Below are 26,235 nucleotides of genomic sequence, written 5' to 3' on the forward strand. Positions count from 1 at the left end.
ACACAGAATCATATCCGTGGTGCTGTAGATTAAACCCAGAATCCTGTGTATGCTAAGAAAGTACTGAGCTACACCACAGTCCTCTATGTATAATTTTTATGATTACATATGAATATTACATATGAATATACCTAAAAATAGATTCCATTTGATTTTTAAAATAGGAAAAAAGTTAGCTAGTGGTGGTGGTGGTTCATACCTTTAATCCTAGTACTCGCGTGGAAGAGGCAGGCGATCTCTGTGAGTTTGAGGCCAGCCTGGTCTACAGAGTAACTTCTAGGGCAGCCACGAACAGCTAAACGCTACACAGAGAAACCCTGCCTTGAAAAACCATAATAAACTACCAAACAAACAAATAACACAGGAATGGAGGCGATTGAAGGTGGCAAAAGCTACTAGGATATGCTGAAGAGACAATGACAGGTGAATCTTTGAGAAGCCAGTCTGGTGCATGCAGCGAGTTCCAGGCCAGCCAAGGGTTATGTATACATCCTGTCTTAACAAACAAAACGCTGGCAAGATGGCTTTGGAGCCTATCCTGGCACTCTCTCTGTAGATCAGGCTAGACTCGAACTCACAGAGATCCGCCTGCCTCTGCCTCCCAAGTGCTGGGATTAAAGGCGCGCGCTACCAACGCCCAACTGTCTCCTAGATGGTGGTGATGATGATGATCACAATGATGATGATGATGATGATGGGTGAGGGATGGAGATCAGTAGTAGATAGCTTGCCAAGCATGCACAATGCCCTGGGTTCAAATAAATAAAATTCGACTAATAATGGCAATAATAAAGCTTTACTACACATCAATCACCTTCATTCTTGTCATAATTGTAACTATTTTTTAAAAACTGCTGTTATGAGCCGGGCATTGGTGGCGCACACCTTTAATCCCAGCACTTGGGAGGCAGAGGCAGGCGGATCTCTGTGAGTTCGAGTCCAGCCTGATCTACAGAGAGAGTGCCAGGATAGGCTCCAAAGCTACACAGAGAAACCCTGTCTCGAAAAACCAAAAAAAAAAAAAAAAAAAAAAAAAGGAAAAAAATGTTGCTTTTATGTGCCTGCTTCCTAAACTTCATTTTCCCCCAAATCCACAACTTCTGCTCAGTTTAACAAGTCCTATCACGTTTCCTTCATTTGATACCACAATCATATTCTTTATTTTGTAGCCCTGGCTGACCTGGAACTCTGCTTAAACCACGCTGGTCTCGAACGCACAGAGATCCTCCTGAGTACTGGAACTAAAATGTATGCTACCCATGCTGACATGTTCTTTCTTTTAAACACTCTTTTGACTTTTCTTTCCTTCTGGCTTCACTGACATCGCTGTTAAGAAACACGATGCCCTAGAGAGAGGGACATCAAGTTAAAGCCGAGCATTTGAATGGAGAAGGACGCCGAGGTGGGTGTAGATTGATACTTTCTGAGACTTGGGAGAAACACAGGGGAAGGGTTACACTGGCCTAGTGCCCCGTATCTTCAACTCTTTTCCCCAAGCTTTGAGCGGCTATAGGTACTCAAGACAAAGCTGGCGTTCTTAGGGGCCGTCAAGGCTGGTTTGCGACCGCACACGATGGCCTCCTCTTCCAATGGCTCCCAAGAGGACCAAAAACCGCTCAGGTCCTCGGCGGAACCCTGGCGCCTGGCAGAAGTTGCAGCTCGGCGCCGGCAGTGTGCGCGTGTGCATTGGCGCTTCCGGCGCTGCGGAGAGGACCCGGGAGGTTCGTCAAGTTGCTTCGTCTTGCAGTCCTGCATCTTCCCGCTGCCCAGAGCAGTGATTCCTGTGAGGTCTGTGGGATTCCCTCGCTGAATCCTAAATTGTCTGCCCGCCCCCCGGCCTGCACCGCTGGAGAGGTAGATTTCCCCGCAGGTCCTGTGCTGTAAGCCCTGGGAGCCCAAACTTGAAAATAAAAACAATGAAGAAGTTAAGACTTAAGGAACTAGAAAGTCGCCTACAAGAAGTGGATGGGTTCGAAACGCCCAAGTTACTTCTAGAACAGTATCCCACCAGGCCGCACATTGCAGGTAGGCACTTTTAATTAGGACAAGGATTCTTGTGTGGAGTCTCTGCTCTGTATGTAGATACGTACAAGAAACCAGAGTTACATGCTTGTGTAAAGTTGAGGATGCGTTTCATTTTTAACAAATTGCCTCTTGCTTGATGCCAAAGACTGATGATACTGAGAGTGTAGGAGAAAATACAGCCGAATCCATTCATATGTAACACCTGTTACAGAGTAGCAGGGAAGACAGCAAAATTCCTTTGGTTGGGAGTACCTGCAAAGGGGAATCTTTTCCAATTCCAAAATAGCTGTTTGTAAGCTTCCAATAAAACTCATGGAGAATACATGTGTTTAAAATATTGTCATAAGGCTGAGTGGTGGTGTCGCATGCCTTTAATCCCAGCACTTGAGAGGCAGAGGCAGGAGGATCTCTGTGAGTTTGAGACCATCCTGGTCTACAAGAGTTAGTTCCAGGACAGCCTCCAAAGCCACATAGAAACCCTGCCTCGAAAAACAAAAAACAAAAACAAAACAAAAATATTGTCATAGATGCAACCAAAGATTTACATTAAACCGTGTTCAGATTAAGACCAGTTTTCTCTATTATGTATTTATTTTGTGTATGTTCGTGTGTCTGCATATATGGAAGGCAGAGTTCGAGTTCAACATCAGGTGTTTTCCTCAGTTGCTCTCCGTAAGTTTTTTGAGTCAGGATCTTACTGTATACTTAGAGCTTACCCAGTCACCTCAAAAGGCTAAACAGCAAGGCTGCAAGATGGTCCTGTCTTCTCTCTCTAGTGCAGAGTTTATAATCCTGCAGCACCCCACCTGGCACCTGGCTTTTTATGTCACTGCTGGGGATCTGAACTCTGGTTCAAGTGCTTGCAGGGTAAGGACAGTACTGACTGAGCCAGCCACTACCAAGCAAGTCCCTGGCTTTCTCAGTGTAACTTCTTACAGCCTTTTAGTTGTAGGGTTTGATCATGAAATCCAGTTTTTAAAAGGTAAATATTAAGCCAGGCAGTGGTGATATATGCCTTTAATCTCAGTACTCAGGAGGCAGAGGCCAGCAGATCTCTGTGAGTTTTAGGCCAGCCTGGTCTATAGAGCAAGTACCAGGACAGAGCTGTTACACAGAGAAACCCTGTCTCAGAAAGAAAAAAAATATATATATAAAAATTAGAGGCCTATGGTGGAACATGGAACATACCCTTAATCCCAGCACTTGGGAATCAGAGGCAGGTAGATCTTTGTGACTTCAAGACCAGCCTGGACCTTATAGCCAGGCCAGCTAGGGTTATATAATGAGACTTTGTCTCAAAATTAATTAATCAATAAATAAATCAGTTCTTCCACACCTGGTTTGTAATGTGCACATGATATGAGTTTCAAAGTACCTGCAAACCGGGCCTTGGTGGTGCCGCCTTTAATCCCAGCACTCGGGAGGCAGAGGCAAGTGGATCTCTCTGAGTTCGAGACTAGCCTGGTCTACAAGACAGGACAGCCTCCAAAGCCACAGAGAAACCCTGTATCGAAAAACCAAAAAAACAAAAACAAAACAAAAAAACACAAATAAACAAACAAACAAACAAACAAAAATAAAAGTACCTGCAACAGTAATCAAGTATCCCATTGATGGTTTGAATTTTTTTTTATTATTTTATGTGTGTAAGTGTTTTTCCTGTATGTTATATATGGGTGCCACACGTGTTTAGTGCCTATGGAGGTCAGAGATTGGAATTACAAATGTTTGTGAACTGACATGTGGATGCTGAAAATCAAACCCAGCTCCTCTGCAAGAGGAAAATGTACTCTTACCCATCTCTCCAGCCCTATGGATTTTTGTTGTTTTTGTTTTGTTTTGAGACAGGGTCTTTATGTAGCCTTGGCTGTCCTAGAATTAGCTCTGTGGACCCAGGCTGGCCTCGAATTCAGAGAACTGAGTGCTTCTGCCTCCCACATGCTGGGATTAAAGGTGTACACCACCATCACCCTGTATTTGTTTGTTTTAAATAAATGTTCTGGATCCTCAGATATTAGTGATGGCTAGCAGTCCTTGAGTTCTGATATACACAAGGAAAAACTGATGGTGTTATTCATGTTTAATATACTCTATTTTTGAGAGTCTTGTTTTTGACAACTCTATGTAATCTCAGCCACTTCTGCCTTGATCATTTGTTCTGTTATCACAGATTGTGAGTATGTGCATCTATTGACATCACCACTAAGTTTGGGTAGAGAGCTGGCTCAGCATTTAGGAGCACTAGCTGCTCGTCTAGAGGACCTGGGTTCAATTCAGCACCCACGTGGCAGCTCACAACTATCTGTAACTTCAAACCCAGGAAGTATCCAGTATTCTCTTCTGGCCTCTATGGGTACCAGGCACATGGTGCACATCCATACAGGCAAAACAACAATTAAAAAATATCTTGAAGTCTATGTTGTGGATGTAGAAGTTTGTGATAACTGTATTCTGGTGATAAACATACTACAGATAAGTTTTGTGTCTTTATTGGGGGGGAGGGGGAGTTGTTACACAAGTCTCTGCTCTCAGTCAGGTCCAAGGAGAACTTCTGGAAGTTGGTTATTTACTTCCATCCACCATATGGGTCTTGGAGACTGAACTCAGATTGTTAGCCTTCACAGCAAGTACTTTTGCCCACTGTGTCATGTTGCCAGCCCCAAATCAGTGAAATTTCAAAATACTTTTGGAGACATAATACAGGGTTACTAAACATATTTTGACCAAGAATGATACTTATTTTATCATTCATAAAACTTAATCTTTCATAAAAATATCTCAGCTATCAAAGGAAAATCTACATCTATGGATCTGTGTAGAGCAGATGTTTTGAACATTTTTTTCAGTCTTGGCATTGTCAGCAGAAACTTGACATAGTCCTATAGTTTGTGGGAGCCACTGGTGTGTATAACCTTCCTTTGCCGTGCTTCTTCCTCAATCCCAAATTATTACATTGTATCTTTAAAAACTAAACTGGAAAACAAATAACCTGGAGCTCCATGTTGGGGGAAGACAGATTATTTTAGAGCCATTTGCATTTGATTTTAGTAGTAAGTTTGCTAACTTATTCACTAATGTTCTATTTTTACTGTTTGCAGCATGCATGCTCTATACAATCCATAATACGTATGATGACATTAAAAATAAAGTGGTTGCAGATTTAGGATGTGGTTGTGGAGTACTTAGCATTGGGGCTTCGATGTTAGGAGCAGGGTAAGTGATCATTTTTTTGCTATTTGCATATGGTATGGCTTAAGTAAGTGTATATATTCATAGGATTCTATAGGTAGGATGAGAGGAGCAATAATTTGATACTGAGTACATTTTGAGTAGGGTAAAGATAACTTAAGAAGCTGGGCGTTGGTGGCGCATGGCTTTAATCCCAGCACTTGGGAGGCAGAGGCAGGTGGATCTCTGTGAGTTCAAGGCCAGCCTGGTCTCCAGAGCAAGTTCCAGGACAGCCAAGGCTACACAAGAAATCTTGTTTCAAAAAACAAAAAGAACAAAAGAAAAACAAAAGAAACTTTGTTAATTGGGTTGAAAATTGCATGTTAAAATACCATTTTTGAGACTGAAATATTAATGTGCATTAATTTGTAAAAGACTATGGAATTTTAAAGTTATTAACTTTTTTTTATCATTTTTTACATTCCAATCCCAGTTCCCTCTCCCTCCTCTCTTCCCACCCCCCTCACTCTCTCCCTCTTCCCATCTGCTCCATAGAGATGGTAAGGCCTAGGAAGTCTACTAAGTCTGTCCCATCATCTAGTTGAGGCAGGACCAACGCACCTCTCCACCCCCACACCCGTGTCTAGGCTGAGCAAGATATTTCTCCATATAGAATGGGCTCCACTAAGTCAGTTTGTACATTAGCATTAGATCTTGGACCCACTGTCAGTGGCCTCATGTATTGTCCCAGTCACACCATTGTCACCTATATTAAGGGAGTCTAGTTCAGTCTTATACAGATTCCCATTAGTCAGACCTGAGTTACTAGCTAGGGTCAGCTGATTCTGTGAGTTTCCCCATCATGGTCTTAACACCTTTGTTCATATTATCGAACCTCCCTTACTTCGATTGTACTTCAGGAGTGTGGCCCATTGGATTTTTGCAATGTGCTTTAATCTGTTTCTGGAAGAGGGTTCAAGCTTCTCTGGGGTTATGGATTGTAGGCTGGGACTACCACTGTGTTTTTTTTTTTTTAAACTAGGAACCTATCAATTGTTTTTTTATTTATTTATAGGTTATGTGTTGGATTTGATATAGATGAAGATGCATTGGAAATATTTAATAGAAATGTGGAAGAGTTTGAGTTAACAAATGTTGATATGATTCAGTGTGATGTGTACACATTATCTAACAGAATGTCCAAGTTATTTGATACAGTAATTATGAATCCTCCCTTTGGAACCAAAAATAATAAAGGTTAGTAATAAAAGTGTACCATATTCCCATATCTATAGAGCAGTGATCTGGGTTAAGTGGTTTTTATTACTACTGTTTATTAAATTAACCAATCACTTTAATACTTACTAAAATTCACATTTGATGTTCAATTGGAAAATTTAATCCTTATTTTTACAGATTTGTACTAATGTATTCTTATTTCTGACTAATAACTGGAATGATTTGATCAGCTCCCATGATTATAAAACTTAAAAACATTTTTATTCTTTTAGAAACTGGATTCTGGGGGAAAAAAAAAAAAAACAAAAATTGGATTCTGAAGAGTCCCAGGGACTTTTAAAACAGGGATCTCCCACATGCTGAGCAGACACTCTCTATCATGAAGGCAAACACTCTCAGCTTCTAAAACCTGTTATTAACGCCTTTGGGTTTCAAAATATGCCCATAGGGATTCACTGTGCTTATTTTTGTGAGTACTGACTGTGGGCAAGATAGGAAGAAAAGGAAAAAACATTCAGTTTAAAGTACCACACACCAAGATTATTTTGACTAGTGTGCATTCTTCATTATCTCCTCTAAGTCACTCAGAATATTAAAATTAACATTAGTCCAATTTTTTTCTAATGAAACAGCCTAATTTTGGTTTCATCAGATTTTAAATATTTATTTGAGACAAGGTCTCACTGTGTAGCTCTGGCTTTCCTGGAACTCTGTAGACCCCAAACTCCCTCCTCTGCCTTCTGAATCCTGGAATTAAAGGTGTATGCCATCACACCCAGTTTAAGATTTTATTCGTTTATTTTTGTGTATAGGTGTTTTGTCTGAATGTTTTTGCACCACGTGTACAGTGCAAGGACATTGGAGCCTCTGGAACTGGAGTTACAGTTATGAGCCACTATGTGGTTGCTGGGAATCAAACTTTAGAAGAGCAGCCAGTGCTTTTAAACACTGAGCCATCTCTCCAGCCAATAGTGTTTTTAAGGTTTTTAGAATTATTTTATCTGTGAGGATTTAGCCTATGTTTGTGTGTAGCTTTGCATGTCTAAGGGAAGTCAGAAGATGTCAGACACTTTTAAGTTGGGATCTGGAATTATGGATGGTTGTGAGACACCATGTGGGTGCTAGAACTGAACTCAAGTCCAAGAGCAAACAGAGCTCTTAGCTGCTGAATCATTGTTCCAGCTCTAATCATTGTTTTGGCAGAATATTTTGTCTGTACCATTTTTGAAGAAATAATGTGAAGAAATTTTAGTTTGAAAAAAATGCTACTTAATCCTATTCATTTAATCTACTCTGCTAAGAAATACAACCATCTATAATGAGTTTTGGTGCCCTCTTCTGCCATGCAGGCAGAACAGTGTATACATAATAAATAAATCTTTGGTTTTTTGAGGCAGGGTTTCTCTGTATTGCTTTGGAGGTTGCCCTGGAACTTGTGCTGTAGACCAAGCTGGCCTCAAACTCACAGAGATCCACCTGCCTCTGCCTCCCAATGCTGGTATTAAAGGCATGCACCACCAACACCCAGCAATAAATAAATCTTTAAAATATACTTCTGGCAGTAGTGGTGATCACCTTTAATCCCAGCACACAAGAGGCAGAGGCAGGCAGATCTCTGTGAGTTGGAGACCAGCCTGGTTGGCAAGAGCTAGTTCCAGGACAGGCTTCAAAACTACACAGGGAAACCTTGTCTCAAAAAAGAAAAATAAATACGAATTAACTTTTTTACTCTTCACAGGTACAGATATGGCTTTTCTGAAGACTGCTTTGGGAATGGCAAGAACAGCAGTATATTCTTTACACAAATCCTCAACTAGAGAAGTAAGCTTAAATCGTAACAATATTGTTATTTTAGCCAGGTAGTGGTAGCAGGCACCTTTTTAAAAAAAAAAAAAAAAAAAAAAGATTTTGTATACATTGCTCTGCCTGCATGTATGCTTGCATGGCAGAAGAGGGAGCCAGAGGTCATTACAGATGGTTGTGAGCCAACATGTGGTTATTGGGAATTGAACTTAGGCCCTCTGGAAGAATAGCCAATGCTCTTAACCTCTGAGCCATCTCTCTAGCCCTGGTAGCATGCACCTTTAGTCACAGCACTTGAGAAGTAGTGGTCTCTGAGTTGGAGGACATCCTGATCTACAGAGTAAGTTCCAGGACAGCCAGGGCTACATAGAGAAACCACCTAAAAAAAAAAAAAAAAAAAAAAAAAAAAAAAAAAAAAAAAAAAAAAAAAAAAAAAAAACTAATATATACGTGTGCATATATTTTAAATTTCTTTTAATTTTTATGTAGGTTTATTTTCAAATAGGTGTGTATCAGGCTTGGCAGCAAGTGACCTTTACCCATGGAGCATCTCACTGGCCCAAGGGTTCATTTTTTTTTTTTTCTTCTTCCCCCAAGACAGGGTTTCTCTGTGGCTTTGGAGGCTGTCCTGGAATTAGCTCTTGTAGATCAGGCTGGTCTCAAACTCACAGAGATCCACCTCGTCTGCCTCCTGAGTGCTGGTATTAAAGGTGTTGGCCACCACCGCCTGGCTGCAAGGGTTGATTTTTAAAAACGCGGTCTGGGAAGGACTGCTGCCAAGGAAGACTACCCAAATGTTATCTATAGAACCCACATGTGTGCTGTAGACTATTCAGTTACACATCACACAATATATGAATGTTAAAGAGAAAAAAAAAGACTTCTATTATTTGTTCTGCCAGCATATAACACATATAATACCATGTACAAGATATATTTCAGGACACTGTGAGGAGTTAATTATTTGAATGTTACTGTAGCATAGTGACTTGACCCTGACTGTCCTGGATTAACACACACTCTACTGCGTTTTAGCTGTAATCCTGGTCAAGGAACTTGGGCTTTAGTACCATCATTTATACTATACAACATTGTATTAGTCTTAGGAAATAAGAATAGGCTACACTTTGTTTACTTCTGGATTAAATGAGCTAATATTTTTATGAAATACTTAGGTCCATGTTTGGCATATTAATGAAATATGTCTGTATCTGGCATATTTAACTATCAGTTGTCATCTACTATTGTTACCTGAAATTGTATATATAAACATTTGGTAAAGTTTTATGTGTATGAGTGTTTTGCCTGTATGTCTGTGCATAACATGTGTGCCCCATGCCCAAAGAGACCAATAGAAGACAGCAGATCCCTACTGGAGTTACAGATAGTTGTCATCTTCCGAGTGTGTTGGTAATTTAACCCAGGTGTTTTGAAGAACAGCAAGTGCTCTTAAACTGCTGAGCCCTCTTTCTACCCTCCTTGTCTTCACCCACACTTGTCTCAAAAAGAACAAATGAGAAAGAAATCAAGTATCAATCTGATCTCTACAGCCATGTACATACACGTGTACATAACATTCATTTACCCACAGCAAAAAGAATCCAAGTCAAAGGAATACGTTTGGGGTATATGGTAATCTAATAGCCCCTGTGAAAGTATAACATTGCTTGTTGGTACATGCCTATAATCCAGCACATAGGAGGTGGATGCAGAAGGATAAATGTAAGGTCATCTTTAATTACAAAAGACTAGGCTTGTATGAACTAGACCATCTCACAAAGCCCTGGATTTAAGTGCCATCACAGCATAAACCAGATTTGGTGGTGCACCCCTATAACCCCAGCATTCAAAAGTAAAGGCAGGAGTTGAGAAGCTCAGGCTTCTCTGCTTCATAAGTTTCAAGGCAAACTGGGATACATGAGACCCTGTCTCAAAAAACTGAAGTCAACATGACTCAGCCAGTGAAGGTGCTTGCCAGCAAGCCTGCTGACTTAAAATCAATCCTGTATTGTTCATTTCCTTTTACTATAAAATATCCCAACAAAAAGCAACCTAGGGGAGAAAGGGTTGATTTTAGCTCATAATTCCAGGTTTCAGTTCATCCTAACAGTGAGGTCAAGGCAGGGACTTCAAGCAGTAGTCATGAGCAGGAGAAAAAAAATGCATGCATGTTTGTCAGCATCCAGCTTGTTCCCTTACACTTAAACAGTTCAGGATCCAAGTTCAGGGAATGGTGCTGCCAGGAATGGGCTTGGTCTTTAACATAATCAAAGCTATCCTCCAGTGGGTTGGAGAGACAGCTCAGTGGTTAAGACACTTGTTGCTTTTGCAGAGGACCCAGGTTCAATTCCCAGCCCCCACATGATGGTTCTCAACCATCCATAACTCCAGTTCCAGGGAATTTGATACTTTCTGATCTAGAGAACCAAGAATACACATGGTGCAGACATTCACACAGGCAAACTAAAATCACTGAACCAAAAAAAATTATTACCCATATGTAAGCTAGATAATCCCTCACTGACATTTTGAGGGATTCTAGATCGTGTCGAACTGACAATTAAAATCAACCATCATTGGGCTGGAGAGGTGACTCAGTTGTAAAGAGTACTTGCTGCATTTGCAGAGAATCTGAGTTCAGTTCCCAAAAGTCTGTACTCCAGCTCCAGGGTATCTAACGCCTCTAAATATACCTGCATTCAACATTCATATATCCACACACCTAAAAATGCTAAAGGGGCTAGAGAGATGACTTCATGGTTAATAGCACTGGTTGCTTTTGCAAAGGACCTGGGTTTAATTCCTAGTACCCACACATGATGGCTCACAACTGTCTTGTCACTTGAGTCCCAGGAGATGCAATGCTATCTTCTGACCTCTGAGAGCACCAGGCACACATGGTACACAGACAAATCTTAACGCAATTTAGTTACTTCAATCTTTGTTGTTTGGTCTTGCCGTTCCCCTCAATGGGGGTGGGTTGCAGAATTATCAGCATTATTTTGTCAGATTTCATTAAGTTTTTCACTAAGGGCAAAAATATTCCCATTAGAAAAGGAACCAATTTAAATGATGAATCTATTGAATACAGTATACATTGAGAAGAGTTTTCTTCAAATATTAAGATAGTCCTTTACTGTATGCTATAGACATACACAAGCTTGTAACTTCGCTTGAGAATTACTTAGAACAAACATTGTCACTGGTTTATTCCAAGTTCCTTAACTATAGGCTGTATATGAAGTATTTGACTTGCTGTTCTGATGTTTGATAAAAACAAGTTTTTTTTTTCTTTTCTTTTCTTTTTTTAAAGTGTTTCCTGGCAGATTGTGACTAGGGTCTTAACTCCAGTCCTCAGGATTACACAGCAAATACACGTACTACTGAACCATCTCTCTAATTGCCAAACTTTCGATATTCAGAGAAAGGAAATATATCCAGAACATTTGGGGGGAGGGAGATCAATAGGCATAAAGTTACAGTATTTGAAATATTTGAACCTAAAACATTGGGGAAAGTATTTTATCAATTTGATCACAAAGAATGCTACCAATATAGCCAAAGTATATATAATACCAAATTTCAACAACTCTCACCTTTTGAACTTTTTTGGGGCGGGTTTCTCGGTGTAGCTTTGGAGCCCATCCTGAAACTCACTCTGTAGACTAGGCTGGCCTCAAACTCACAAAGATCCAACTGCCTCTGTCTCCAGAGTGCTGGGATTAAAGGCTTGCACCACCAACGCTCAGCTCTTTCTATTATACATACATAATTTAACCTTTTCATTTCTATTGAGGTTGAAATTTAGATTTATAGCTAATGTATTTGGTGCTAGGTAGGAGTACTGTTTAGAACACTTCATTCTGATCATATAACATCGTTCAACAGATGAGAAAAATGAGGTAGGGTTCAGAACGAATATAATTTAGCCAGAGCTACTTTAGTTAGGTACTAAGTAGTAGGATTGCAGTTCCAAAGGCTGTGGCTCCAGATTATGCTTTTCTCAACCATCCTGCCACTGAATGGCCTGTTGACATAGAACTGTTATTCAGTAATGAAATAAAGCTATAGTGTTCATGTTGTGGATTTTGATGGATTTTTCAGTTTTCAATTACATAATGTGGTTCAGTTAAACAGCAAAGTCACTTTGTTCCTAGCTTTTAGAAGTATTCATATAATTAAAATTTGAGTCTAATTTTATTGAAAATTTTATAATTTTAATCTCAAACATTAACAGATCTAAACATCAACTCATATGAAAATATTACTTGTCTTTAGCATATTCAGAAGAAAGCTGCAGAATGGAAAGTCAAGATAGAAATTATTGCAGGTAAGCTATAACTCAACCCTGTCCCATCCCCCCCAAGACAGGGTTTCACTGTGGATCAGGCTATCCTGGAACTGAGATCCACCTACTTTTGCCTCCCAAGTGCTGGGATTAAAGGCATGAAACATCACCACTTCGATACGACCCTAATTATTTAAAAGGTCAACAGGCCAGCCAAAATTTTTAAAAATTTATTTTTATCTTATGCACATTGGTGTTTTGCCTACATATGTCTGTGTGAAGTTGTCTCTGATCTCCTGGAATAGAGTTACAGACAGTTGTGAGCTGCCATGTGAGTGCTGGGAATTGAATCTGGGTCCTCTGGAAGCAGTCAGCGTTCTTAACCACTGAGCCATCTCTCCAGCCCACCAGCCTAAATTTTTAAAGTACTAAAAAAATACTATGGTATGTTATCCAGTTCAGCAATAGGTTGGAAATGCACTAAACACAGGGCATAAACATTTACCTATCCCTATTTATGCATTTTCTAAAAAAAAAAAAAAAAAAAAAGTAATGGTACCAAGGTACTGAAATAAATTATGAAGACTGGGGTGGCCAGGCGTTGGTGGCGCATGCCTTTGATACCAGCACTCAGGATGCAGAGACAGGTGGATCTCTTTGAGTTTGAGGCCAGCCTGGTCTACAGAGCGAGTGCCAGGATAGGCTCCAAAGCTACAGGAAAAACCCTGTCTGGGAAAAAAAAAAAAAAAAAAAAAAAAAAAAAGACTGGGGTGTAGTAGTGTGCTTGCTTAGCGTACACCAGAGAAAATGGGGGAACTGTGGAATAAAACATTTGTTTGGAGGCATGGTTTCTCATGTATATCTGGCTGTCCTAGTACTATGTAGACTAGGCCTTACCTGCCTCTGCTTCCCAGTCCTGGGATTAAAGGCACATGCCTAGCCATGAGTTTACCATGAATTGGTCCTATGGTGTTAAAGTATCTACCTAAACTGTTCATAAAGACCTGTTTATCTTCCTATTAGGTGCTGTCATCCCTTACATAATTTCTGTAACAGAACTCAATACAGAGCACTTTATTATAGTCCCAATAGTATGCATAACAAGTCAGACCATTAGCTCTAACAACCCTGAGCCTACACAGACAGAATTAGTTGGCAGCTAAACAAGATTCCCAGATGACTTGATCACATAGAGAGCTATGACCTATAGGGTTAGAATTACATTGGAAGTTATAAAAGATACCACTGGTCGATAGTGAAAGTACAGAGAATTTATCTTATTAGAAAGAAATGTGAAAAAATGAGCCTTCATTTTGTTAGTGGAAAAAATAACTAGGAGTAAACATTATTAAAATGTGGACAGTAAAATATCATCAGCTATAGATACATATTTCATAGAACTTTTCTTTCCACTTGTTAATTCTTTTAACTATTCTCTATAACCTCAAATTTTGACATGTAATCAAAACAGCAGGAACACCATGCACAACTTGACACATAAGTATATGAGGATATGTCCAAAGTGATGAATGTAAAATGTTATGCATACCAGCATTTAATACTTTAAAAGTGAATGTTTGGCTTGTTTTACAGAGCTTCGATATGACCTGCCAGCATTATACAACTTTCATAAAAAGAAATCAGTAAGTTTCCCAAATGTGGCCTGTGTACATTTAGTATTCAAAAAGCTTTGCAATAGTTCTTTCCACTTTTAGCAAGTTGCATGGGTAAATAGGAAGCCAGCCTGAGAGACTAGATAAGTTAACTGGAAAGGGCCCATACTCAAAGCAGTCAATATTCTAGTTGAAGTTCTTTGTGAAAAGATTTAAGAGCAAAAAAAGGAAAAAATAAACAGTTGGCTATTTTTATACAGCATATATTTTACAAGTTTGTACTAATACATTCTCATATTACAAAGGCAATTAAGAGGAAGAATCTTCCTTTTCATATTTGAATCATCCAAACACAAACAGAACTATACATTTTAAAAAACTTTCATTTGGGTAACAACAACAAGGAAAAAAAAAGACAAGTAAAACAAATTTTTTTCTTTTATACAGGTGGACATTGAAGTGGACCTAATTCGCTTTTCTTTTTAAAAGCTTCCGAAGACAAAAAGCAGCTTAAAATCTAACTAAGATGAATAAAAACATTGCTTACTAAACTACTTGTCTCTAGCACCGTTCTCTCTTTTCTTATGCTTTGATGCAGGTTCTTCTCTGTCTCTTCCGTCTCTTCCTCTTTTCATTGGTCCTATATGATCACAAATAATTTGTTAAAATCAATGTAAACACTACTCTATTAATATTGACTACAATTACTAATAGTAGCTTCCTTAAAAAAAAAAAAAAATTAGCAGGGAGAAAAGGCTTTTCCTTGAGTACACAGCCTTTCTATCCTTTAAAGAAGTTATCTTTCAACCAACCTCTCATCTGTGAAACAGCATAGAGTAATCAAGACTATCACTTACACAGAGAAATAATGTCTTATCAATTACAGAGACCACCCCCAGAGGATTTGAGGAAGACTTACCTCGTCGATGATGATGGTGATCATCATCATCGAATCTTGTTCTCCTTCCCTGAAACTGTCCTCTTCCTTTGGGTGCCCCACCATAGGGAGGTCTGTTCCCCTTTCCTTTTCCTTTAAATCTTCGGCCTGTAGAAACACAATCGAGAACTTAGTCAAAAATTCTAAGTCTGCTGAAAACTAAGATTTTTCTCAAGCAAAGATGAGGTAAAGCAACTATTAATGAAAAAGTAGAATAATGACCTCCTCCTCCTCCTCCTTTTGACTTCCATTTGTTTAGTGATTCTTGCTGATCCTCCATGATTTTTTTCATTGCGTCTTTTTCTGCATGGCCTTCTAGTACTTTCCAAGTCACCTTTTTGTTCCTTAATTGTAGGTTACCATTATGAGCACTTCTGGCTTTCTCAAGTGCTTCCTTAGCTTTTTCTTTAAAGAGAATTATTCCCTACACAAAGAGAAAAATGTTTCACTCCAGTTTTTAGTCTGACAACTCTTTACTCAAAGCTATTCCCCAACCCCAGCATATCTATTATTGCTATTTTCAATATATCTTACTGAATATTATGAAGGAATGCTTTAAAAGTAAACTCCAGTCATCAATACCAAGTTATTTATACTATTACCCTCCCACCCACCCAAAAGGATTTTTTTTTTGGTTCATCAAGCCTTTTCATTACATGTGCCTCCTACAAATCTTGTTACAAGTTCAGTACATTACCCATTTAACATGCAAACAAAAAAAGTCATCACACCCAGTAAAAGGACTTAAAGACAAAAGTAAATGACTAAGTAGTTAACTATTTTAATCAACATGCTTTATAAATTACTTTTTTTTTTTGAGACAGGGTTTCTCTGTGTAGCTTTGGAGCCTATCCTGGCACTCGCTCTGGAGACCAGGAGGGCTTCGAACTCAGAGATCCACCTGCCTCTGCCTCCCAAGTGCTGGGATTAAAGGCGTGCACCACCAACGCCCGGCATATAAATTACTTTCTTATAATTTGTTTTAAAGAAAGACTGCTTCCTAGCAATTTCTTCTTCTAACAGAATGTTCTTTAGACTAATAGACTAATAATGACAAAGATGTTCACAAACCTCTTTTGCTCCCCTGACAAAGTCAATCCATTTTATTTCACCGTGATTTGAAAACAGGATGTGTAAATCTTCTCTACAGGTCTGGTCATCCAAGTCACCTGAAAACTTCAGTAAGCATCCCATCTTTCCTTCTAGAGGTCGCTGTAAAAATAATACAAGGCCATCAAACGGTTCCCTTAAGAGCAACCTAACCAAAATGGCTACACATCATTCTATACCTACATCAGGAATAAAGAGAAGTCAGTGCTATTTTAGTACAGTGTAACAGTATATTTTTCATTGCCACCCTGTTTTACAATGGCTTTATTTTATTAAGTTTCTTCTATAGGCGAGTTTAACTATCTTCTAATAAGCAACAATCCCAGACAATATTATTTGTGTATAACTAATGCAATTGACATTGGTAGAATCACACATTCTCTAAGAAGCCCTCATACATGGCTAGAGGCCTAAGTGATAATACTTGGTATGGGCACTACATGTCCATTCCCAACAATCAACCCACGCACCCACAAGTTCTCATACTTTAAAAACTCATTCTAGCCGGGCTGTGGTGGCACAGGTCTGGGAGGCAGAGGCAGGTAGATCTTTGTGTTCAAGGACAGGCTCCAAAAGCTGTATATAAAGAAACCCTTGTCTTAAAAACAAACAAACAAAAAACCCTCATTCTAGGGGAACGGAGAGGGAGCACTCGGGTTAAGAGCACTTCCCACTCGTCCTGTCAACCCAAGTTCAGTTACCAGTTTAGATGGTTCACAATCACTTGTAACTCCAGGTCCAGGGGACCTTGCACCCTTTTCTGCCCACCCCAGAACACATGACAAAACATTCTCACACACACACAAAAATTAAAAAAACTAATCTAAAACAAAACAAAACAAAAAACTATTTATTCTCAGTGCCAGGGAAACTCCCAGGAACCCACAAGGATGACCCCAACTAAAACTCCTAGCAAGAGTAGAGAAAAAAGTAGTACTTGAATTGGCCTTCCCCTGTAATCAGACTGGTGACTATCCTAATTGCCATCAAAGAATCTTCATCTAGTAACTGATGGAAGTAGATGCAGAGATCCACAGCCAAGAACTGGGCAGAACTCAGAGTTCAGTTGAAGAGGATAGAGGAATTATATGAGTAAGGGTGTGGGGGTGTCAAGATCAGAATGGAGAAACACAAAAACAGCTGACCTGAGTTTTCTGGGAGCTCACAGGCTCGACAGTGAGCCAGCAGGGGACCCACCTAGGCTCTCTGCATTTGGGTGACATTTGTGTAGCTTGGTCTTTTGTGGGGCCCCTAGCAGTGGGACCAGGAACTATCCTTGATGCATGAGCTGGCTCTTAGGAACCTATTCCTTATGGTGGGATGCCCGGTCCCACCTTGATGCAAGGGGGAGGAGCTTGGTCCTGCCTCAACTTGATATGCCATGCCTTGTTGACTCCCCTGAGAGGCCTTACCTGAGAAGTGGATGAGGAAGGGATAGAAAGGAGGTGGGGAGAGAGGATGGGAGAAACTGTGGTTGGCACGCAACATAATAAACAAATAGAGAAGGAACCAGAGAGGCCGTTCAATAGTTAAAAGTACTTACTGCTCTTTCAAAGACTTAAGTTCAGTTCCTAGCACCCACTGTGTCACTCAAACATGTAACTCTAACTTTGGAGGATCGGACACCCTCTTCTAGCCTCCAAGAGTACCTAACATATACACAAAATTAAATATATGTATGTTTATGGTTCATTGGGGCTCAGAGAGATTGAGCCAACAACTAGGGAGCCTACATGGAACTGACCTAGGCATGATGCATATATGTTACAATTGTATATCTTGGTCCTCTTGTAGGACTCCTGTTAATGGGAACAAGGGTTGTCTCTGACCTTTTTTTTTTTTGGGGGGGGGGGATAGAGACAGCCCCAGCTGTCTTGGAATTCAGTCTGTAGAACAGGCTGGCCTAGAACTTAGAGATCCACCCCTATCTGCCTCCCAAATGCTGGGATTAACAGTGTGCACTACTACCACCCAGCTATCTCTAATTCTTTTACAGGTCACTTTGACCAACCTTAATACATGGGGAGGTGCTTAATCTTACTGCAACTTGATATGCAATGTTTTATTGATACTCCTAGGAGACTTGCCCTTTCCTAACAGAAAAGGGAGGAGTTAATTGGGGGGCAGGAGCAAAGAGGGAACAGGGGGAGAGACTGGGAAGAGAGGGGAAACTGCAGATGGGATATAAAATAAATAATTTATTTTAAAATAGAAAATAGAAAAAACATTTAAACAAGTTATTTTAGCAGAGTATGATGGTGCATGCCTTTAATCCCAGCAATTGGGAGGCAGAAACAGATTGATCCCTTCAAGTTTGAGGCCTAACTGGTCTACAAAGCCAATTCTGAGGCAGCTAGATTAACATGGTAAAAACTTATCTCTGGATAAATAAAATTGAGGGGCCAGCAGGCAAAGGTGCTGGATGCCAAGCCTGACAACCTGGGTGCAATCCCTGGGATCCACATGGGGGAAAGAAATAACTGACAAGCTATCTGCATACCTCCTCACAATGGCGCGCGCGCTCTCGAGCTCACACACACCATCTCAAAAAGACATTCTAACTTAAATTCTCCCATGTATTAGATATTAATACTTACTGTTTCAGTACTTCCTGACTTGTGTCTTCCTTCATGTTCCCTAAAAATAAATGTGTCATGATTATAACATGTTTAAACTTAACTACATTAAGAATCAACCCACTTAATCATCAAAGCAAGTCTTTAGAGTTTTTTGATCATACAATACCAGCAATATGGCTTTCATGTTATCAAGGTAAATTAAGACCAATATTTCACTACGAATAAAGAGAGACCCATTACCACCAATCTCAAAGCTCATCATCAGCTCATCCCAGAACCACTGGCTAAACTTGTTAAAGCATTAAATTCAAATGTGTCACATGAATTTAACAGACTTACTGTTTAGCTTTTAATTTAGCCTCCACTTTGCTCTGCTTTCTTTCTTCATTTTTCTTTGCAAAGTAATCTTCCCTGAAAAACATAAAACACAAACTAAGCTCACAAAGACAAAGAAACGACTTAAAATTACTTTTAGTCCTGGGCGGTGCAGGACTTAAATCCCAGCACTTGGGAGGTAGAGGCAGGCCTGCTCTAGGAAGTGAGTTCCAAGACTACAAGAAATGTTATGAGAAACCCTATCTCAAAAAAACAAAACATCAACCAAAATATTTAATTAGTTACCTTTTCTTTTTCTTTTTTTTTTTAAGCCAAAGTTTCTCTGTACAGCCCTGGCTGTCCTTGAACTCAAGAGATTCTGCCTGCCTCTGCCTCTCAAAGGTTGGGCCCAAAGTAAATGCATGAGCCATAGCCCAGCTGAAAATTACTTTGAATATCTGAAATCCTAGCTTCACAAAAATTACCATACACTTTTTTTTTGCATGGATATTTTAAGTCAGGGTCTTACTGTTTACCACACACTGGCTGGGAATTTGCCATGTAGCAAATTTCTGCCTGAGCCTCCTGCCTGAGTCTCTAGAGTAGGTAAGAACACTTGCTGCACACGATTGAAGACCTGAGTTCCATCATTGGAATCCATGGAAGGTAGGATAGAATGGACTACAGAGTTGTTCTTTGACCTCCACATGCACACTACAGCACATGTGTACCTCCATCATACACACCTCAATGCACTAAAAATAAGATTAGAAAAGATACTTTCATGTTCTCAATATACTATTATAATTACCCTGAGCAAACCTGTTTTCAGAGCATACTAAAAATAATATTAACCGTATAGGGGATGCTGCTGCTTATACTTTATTCCACTTTATTTGGAATGTCAATTCCAAATAATCATGTGGCCTGAGAAACATAAGCAAAAAGACTTACTTAAAGAGTATTAGCAGGCTTGTGTCTTTGTACTTCTGGCCAGGGGTATCCACAAACTTCTTTGCAGACTGAATACTATCAAACACAGCAAATATTGACCCCTATAAAAGGACAGAAACATTTTCTTTAAAGCGATATTTTACAACTAGAAAGTCTATATCAAATAATCATACCTTAAATGTTTTGTGCAATGTTCGTCTCATCTGAATATTCAGTATTTGACCTTTATCATCTAGCCATTCTTTTATGTCATCAAGAGTTGCATCAGTGGGGAAGCCTTTCTGTGAGAAGTAGAAAAAGAAGTACAAATAATGACTCCCGGGTAACATCTCTTCCCAGAATAAATTCTGATTAAATGTCTAATGTTCTGTCACTTCTCTTAATTGTTTAGCAACCTTATTCTCCAGTGCAATAAAGTGATTCACCTGAGACTTGCTCCAAAATAACTCAGCTGGAGCAAAGACAAAACATTATTTACATGTAAAGAACTGCTGAAGCCTGGCAATCATACATTATGCTTTTCAATCTACTTCCTTGTATTTAAAGCTTTCTATGTATTTAGAAATTAACTAATGAAAATTACTATAGAATTCAGCTATTAACGGACAGCGTTTAACATATGTGAATTAACAATGGTAAAAGCTTAGAAGTACACTTGCAAAAAACAAAATAGTAATGGACCAAACATGTCCTGAGCCTTTATCCTTATTCGCTCCATGTATTTTCCTTCTAAATAAAAGTAATATGAAATGCACTGAAGATTCACTTACAATATAAACAGATCTGTTTTTTACATCATTCTTATACTCATCCGTCACTTCTGGAAGGGGTCTGCTTGGAGATCTTCTGATTTTAGTTTTATCTGCACTCACTTCCATGAGTTTTGCCTTAGATTTGCTCAGTGCTTGAACAATCACATTAAAGTCTGTTGTCAGCCGGTTTAGCCTGAAGAATACACACATAAAAAAGATCTGCTTTTACAATGTTTTTATCAACAGTAACAGAAAACTTACGACTTTTTGAAGATTTGGGGGTTTATTAGCCCCAAAACTAACAGTTCAATGACAGCACATGATCAAGTTCCTGGGTTTGATTCCCAGAAATGGAAACAAACCAACAAAAAAGGTCTTACCTGTTGAATTTTATCATTATGTCCAAAGGCACCCAGCCTTCATCCAATTTGATCTGTTCCTTTAAAAATTTGTCTCGTGGCAAATTGAAGTCTCCAAAGTAATACTGTGAATAATTATAATGTATTTCAGATGTTAAAGCACTTAGAGCACTGCATAATGCTGAGTTCAATCATAACATTGAAAACTACTTTTTATATTAGCAAGTTCTATTCTTTAAAAATGTATGTTATAACTTAAAAGACCCAAGAAGCATTTTCTCCTAGACAAACTATAATGAAATATACATACATACCACAAATCAATAAAGAGAAAAAAATTCTAGTATAAAAAATGTGTTACTAGACTAGAAAGCCTCAAATGTAATTAGAGATCTAATAAATTAAAAATATCTTTTCAGGGCTGGAAAGATGGCTCAGTGGTTAAGAACACTGACTCCTCTTCCAGAGGCAGGCTGATCTCTGTGAGTTTAAGGCCAGCCTGATCTACAGAGCGAGTTCCAAGACAGGCTTCAAAGCTACACAGAGAAACCCTGTCTCAAAAATTAAAAAAGTAAAAAGAATATCCATCATAGAATTGTTATAGCTAAAAGACTACACATTAGAGAAGATGGATGGATTATTAATGGTGTATTACTGATAACATAATACACCCTAAAAACATAGCTCATTTTTGGTGGGGGAAAGGAAAAAACTAAGTGCCAATCTAGTTGGGGATGTTTAGGAAATATTATCTCTGGGTATTTACTGTGAATTTCATACTTCTCTTATATATAACTAACACACCCCCAATATCATTTTAGGGGCCAGAGAGATGGCTCCATCAAGGTTAAGAGCACAGGATCAAAATTCAATTGCCAGCATCCATATGGGGGCTCATAACCTTCTATAACCTGTCCTAGGGGAACAAAGCCTACTTCTGGCTTCTATGGGCTCCAGGCCATTTATATTGTGCACAGACATACATGGGGCAAAACACCATAAAGTAAACTAAAAAATGTTTTGAACATGAAGTGTGAAAGATATTTAACCCTGAATCTATCTAGAGGCTACAGACTGTGGAAATAGCATTCATTTCTGTAACAGCTTTGTTTTAACCATCAAACAAGAGCAAATATCACTGCCTCTAAAATTATTAAGAACACATTTTTTTTTTCAAGAAAACAAGAAACAGGGGCAGAGAGATTGCCCACTGGTTAAGAACACTGGCTGCTCTTCCAGAGGACCTGGGTTTAATTCTCAACACTAACATGGTAGCTTACAACTGTCTGTAATTCCAATTCCAGGGGATCTGACACCCTCATACAGACATACATGCAGGAAAACCCCTGATGCACATAAAATAAAAATAACTAAAAAAAAAAAAAAAGCTAAGAAATGCAAAACAAAAACACACAATAAACAATGATTTCATAGTATGAACACAATTCATGGACAATTTCCCATATAGCTATTATTGCTACTAACAGCACTTCAATCTAAACACAATGTCTAAAAATGCTAACAGGACTTTGAAAATACAAGCTTTTCTAAAATGATGTTAGCTTTTTGAAAAGAATTAATTGGACAGAATGAACTATTATTTGATAAGTACTTTACCGTGGACTTTTATGCTAGCTTATTAGATATTCAACAGTTCATTAATTTTTCACAGCATCTTACAAATACCTCCATTCTCCATTTTACAGACTTGGGAACTAAAATGGAGAAATGGTTATAAGACCCCATGTCTCAAAAATAAAGCAACATGGAGACCTGGTTTAGAGGTTAAGAGTATCAACTGCTCTTCCAGAGGACTAGGGTTCAATTCCTAGCACCCATATAGCAGCTCACAACTGTCTGTAACTCCATTCTAGGGGATCTGGCTTCCTCATGTGGACACACTAACCGCAGGCAAAAACCAATACACATGAATAATAATTAAAAAAAAGCAACACTATAGTGTTACCTTTGGAATAACTAATTATTTTTTTTAATTTTGTTCCAACATAAAATCTTTATTGACTATCTGGGAATTTCACATCATGTACCCCGATTAATACTTCCCAACCCTCCCAAGCCCAACCCCCAACCTTGTGCCATCCCCCTCCCCCCCCAAAGGAGTTTTTTAAAAAAAGTCGTTTGTTTTGACCATATACTCATTGGAGCATGGTCACACTCCCAGTGGCTAGCCCTTAACGAAAACTGAGTACATCACCTGCACCCTTGCCAGAAGCCATCAATTGTGGAAGAGCTGCACTTGAGAATCCTTATTACAAATTAAGATTTTTCTTCAGTGGCTTTCTATTTAGACTTTCTTTTATTATTTGGGGGGAGGGGTGCATGTAATTCTTGAGTCTAACTTGGCCCCAATAATATATGTTCACACTAACTCCAAGAATCAAAGCTAAGCCCACATATGACATTTGATGTTGTTTTTCAAATTAAACAAATTTTGCAATTTAACAACACAAGAATCATACCTCAATTTGATGACAGATTTTGGCTTCCAGAGCAGCCATTTTTTCATTATCTCCATTTTCAGCCATTTTGGCTAACTGTAAAATTTCTCACACTGGAAGAAAAGGTTTTATATAAAATAATCAAGACAAGAAAGAACGGATTAAAAATTACACCACTCTTACTAAATTTCAAGAGCTTCTAATTTTACAGGTTGTTTCTCTATGATTTCTCATATATCTTTAAAAAAAAAAAAAAGCAACACCTTGGGCCAGGCGTTGGTGGCGCATGCCTTTAATCCCAGCACTTGGAAGACAGAGGCAGGCGGATCTCCGTTGAGTTCGAGGCCAGCCGGGTCTCCAGAGCCAGTACTAGGATAGGCTCCAAAGCTACACAGAGAAACCCTGTCTCGAAAAACAAAACAAAAAAAAGCAACACCTTGCCGGGTATTGGTGGCGCATGCACTAGGGAGGCAGAGGCAGGCGGATCTCTGTGAGTTCCAGATCAGCCTGATCTACAGAGTTCTGGACAGACTTCAAAGCTACACAGAGAAACCCTGTCTCGAAGGGGAGGGGGAAAAAAAGTGCAAGGCCTTGTATTATGGATGAAAAACTAAGGCCAGCAACCTATTCCTTTCAGTAAATCACACACCTCACCTCCTCCTTTATTTTGTTATCTTCGTTCATGCATCCTCTTTTATTTTGTTATCTTCATGTAGTTGGTAAAGTAAGCTTCAGGGAGAAAAACTATCCACTTAACCACTTCTCAAACATTTCTAGCTTTTAAAAGATCAGCATTACAATCTCAGCATATTCCTATAGCTCTCAATACTATGTTTGGCACAGCTTGCATTTCTTTTCAAATTAGTCACAGCTGACTTACCAAAACTCATTACTGGCAAAAATTAAAAAGAAAAATAAAATGAAAAAGAAAGCTATGGTGGTTACATATTATATAACAGAATATAAGAAAAATGGGAACTTGAGAGCATGGATACACAAAAACTTTAAACGGAAGGTGCTGGAGGGGAAGGTGTACCTAATACACTAACACACCGGTTAACTCTATAGTCAGTTTCCTGTTTCACAGCCTGACAGCAATCCTGGCACAAGGAGAGACTGATACTCGTTTGTTAGAAATCACAAACCGGATCTTCTGACGCACTAGCTTTCAGTCCTCTACTAAATAAACCACCCAGCTATATTGTACTAAAGTGTACGAACTCATTAAGACTATCTGCGGCAGTAGAATATAGTTCTGAGTTACTGTTGGTATCTTACAGACATTGCTCAAAATGCTGGTTTATAACCTGGAGACATACGGAAGGTCTCGTGATGGGAGACCTACATGGTACCTTGTCCCATTTCAGAATTTGCTTTTTCAGGCACTGGTTTGTCTCCCACCATCAACCACCACGTTCCTCTACAAAGCAATGACAAAAACGACGACCTATTTAGTCCCTGCAACACTTCTGTGGCCTAACCAATTCTGGAACTGTTTTACCAGATACTTCCAAAGAATTTCACAAAGAAGCAGCTTTGAAGGAGGTAAATGGCATTTCTAAAACAAACAAACAAACAAAAAACAATGAAAAAAACTATACAGCGACGCTGGGAGTATAACTGCGGCCCCCACTTCTTTGGCCTCCAGTTAGTCCCCACAGAAGCCTGTGGCGTGTAACGCGCACCGACCCTCCCAGAGACTTAAAGAAAGGTCCGGAACATCCGCCTTCGGCCAGCCAGGAAAGGGTGCAGGTAACAAACCGAAAGGACGCCGTAAGGATGCGGCCAGAGGCCCCGCGAGAGCCGCGTCCTCCCACACCGGCCCGCCCGGGCCCCTGCCACGTGGGAAGCCCCGGGCGGCCGCATTTCTGGCAGGGGCCCGCTCCGCGGCCTCACCGAGGCCCGCGCCCCCTCGGGCCGCAGCCCGGCACACGGACACGGGCCGCGGCCCGCGCGGCGCGCACTAGAGGAAGGCGAGGCCTACGCGGAGCACCATCCTACGAACCTTCTCCTCAGCCTCCAAGAAGCTCACCTCAAAGATTCTGATCCCACAGTCACCACAGCTTCAAGAACAACGACGGAAGCGCCTCTACTTCCGAGCGCCGGCGGGCCAGCCAAACGCGCTTAAAGATGGGGGCTCTCCCGGCAGTCCTTGCGGCCAGGTGGGCGTGGCGGCGGGCACGCTCCGCCGGCGCCACTCTCTGCGCGTGCGCTGTAGCGGCGGCCTCCCACAATCCTCGGAGTCCCGCCCTCCGGCCCGAGAAATTGTTAAATCGCCCAGCAGCATGGTGGGGGAAGGCAGGAAGTCTGTCTGTGGAGATTTTTTTTTTCTTTTTTTCTTTTTTTTTTGCATTTCTGGACAGTATGTTCGAGCCTTCCCTTCCACCTTATGCAGTGTTTGACTTTTCTTTTTCAATTTTTTTGTTTGTTGTTTTTTCGTGACAGGGTTTCCCTGTATAAGCCCTGGCTGTCCTGAAACTCGCATTGTTAACCAGGCTGGCCTCGAACTCAAAGAGATCCACCTGTCTCTGCCCGCACCACCCCACCCACCTCCTGCCCCAGTGCCGGGATTAAGAGTTATACCACCACGCTTGGCCTTTTTCAATAATTTTTTTTTCTTGGTTTTTCGAGACC

The 26,235-nt window shown here is 39.9% G+C and overlaps 3 protein-coding genes across 4 annotated transcripts in view; 1 reads left to right on the top strand and 2 right to left on the bottom strand.

Moving 5' to 3' along the window:
- The window catches only part of Ubr3 (ubiquitin protein ligase E3 component n-recognin 3), a 157,436-nt gene extending 155,681 nt beyond the window's left edge, over window positions 1–1,755 (bottom strand). The window contains exon 1 of the mRNA XM_027420475.1: window positions 1,518–1,755. Coding sequence (XP_027276276.1) covers window positions 1,518–1,755 — 238 coding nt within the window. The remainder of the gene's footprint in view (window positions 1–1,517) is intronic.
- Mettl5 (methyltransferase like 5) lies at window positions 1,703–14,690 on the top strand. 2 transcript variants are annotated; one of them, XM_027420223.2, is made up of 7 exons: window positions 1,705–2,025; window positions 5,124–5,238; window positions 6,269–6,450; window positions 8,171–8,253; window positions 12,514–12,565; window positions 14,117–14,166; window positions 14,584–14,690. In XM_027420223.2, exons 1-7 carry the CDS (start codon window positions 1,917–1,919, stop codon window positions 14,620–14,622), a joined length of 630 nt encoding a protein of 209 aa, XP_027276024.1. In that variant the 5' UTR covers window positions 1,705–1,916; the 3' UTR covers window positions 14,623–14,690. The 2 variants fall into 2 exon arrangements, with proteins under 2 accessions (XP_027276026.1, XP_027276024.1); XM_027420225.2 differs by lacking the exon at window positions 14,117–14,166 and having other exon boundaries at window positions 1,703–2,025; window positions 14,584–14,687.
- On the bottom strand, window positions 14,374–25,784 carry Ssb (small RNA binding exonuclease protection factor La). Its single transcript, XM_027420222.2, has 12 exons — window positions 25,634–25,784; window positions 23,623–23,714; window positions 21,164–21,267; window positions 20,802–20,976; window positions 20,205–20,312; window positions 20,032–20,132; window positions 19,102–19,173; window positions 18,781–18,820; window positions 16,145–16,285; window positions 15,296–15,497; window positions 15,056–15,181; window positions 14,374–14,776 (listed from the first exon to the last, which is right to left on the bottom strand). Exons 2-12 carry the CDS (start codon window positions 23,686–23,688, stop codon window positions 14,688–14,690), a joined length of 1,224 nt encoding a protein of 407 aa, XP_027276023.1. The 5' UTR covers window positions 23,689–23,714; window positions 25,634–25,784; the 3' UTR covers window positions 14,374–14,687.
- Between the last annotated feature and the right edge of the window lie 451 nt (window positions 25,785–26,235).

The sequence above is a fragment of the Cricetulus griseus genome, chromosome 6 (genome assembly GCF_003668045.3).
Source record: "Cricetulus griseus strain 17A/GY chromosome 6, alternate assembly CriGri-PICRH-1.0, whole genome shotgun sequence".
NCBI lineage: Eukaryota > Metazoa > Chordata > Mammalia > Rodentia > Cricetidae > Cricetulus > Cricetulus griseus.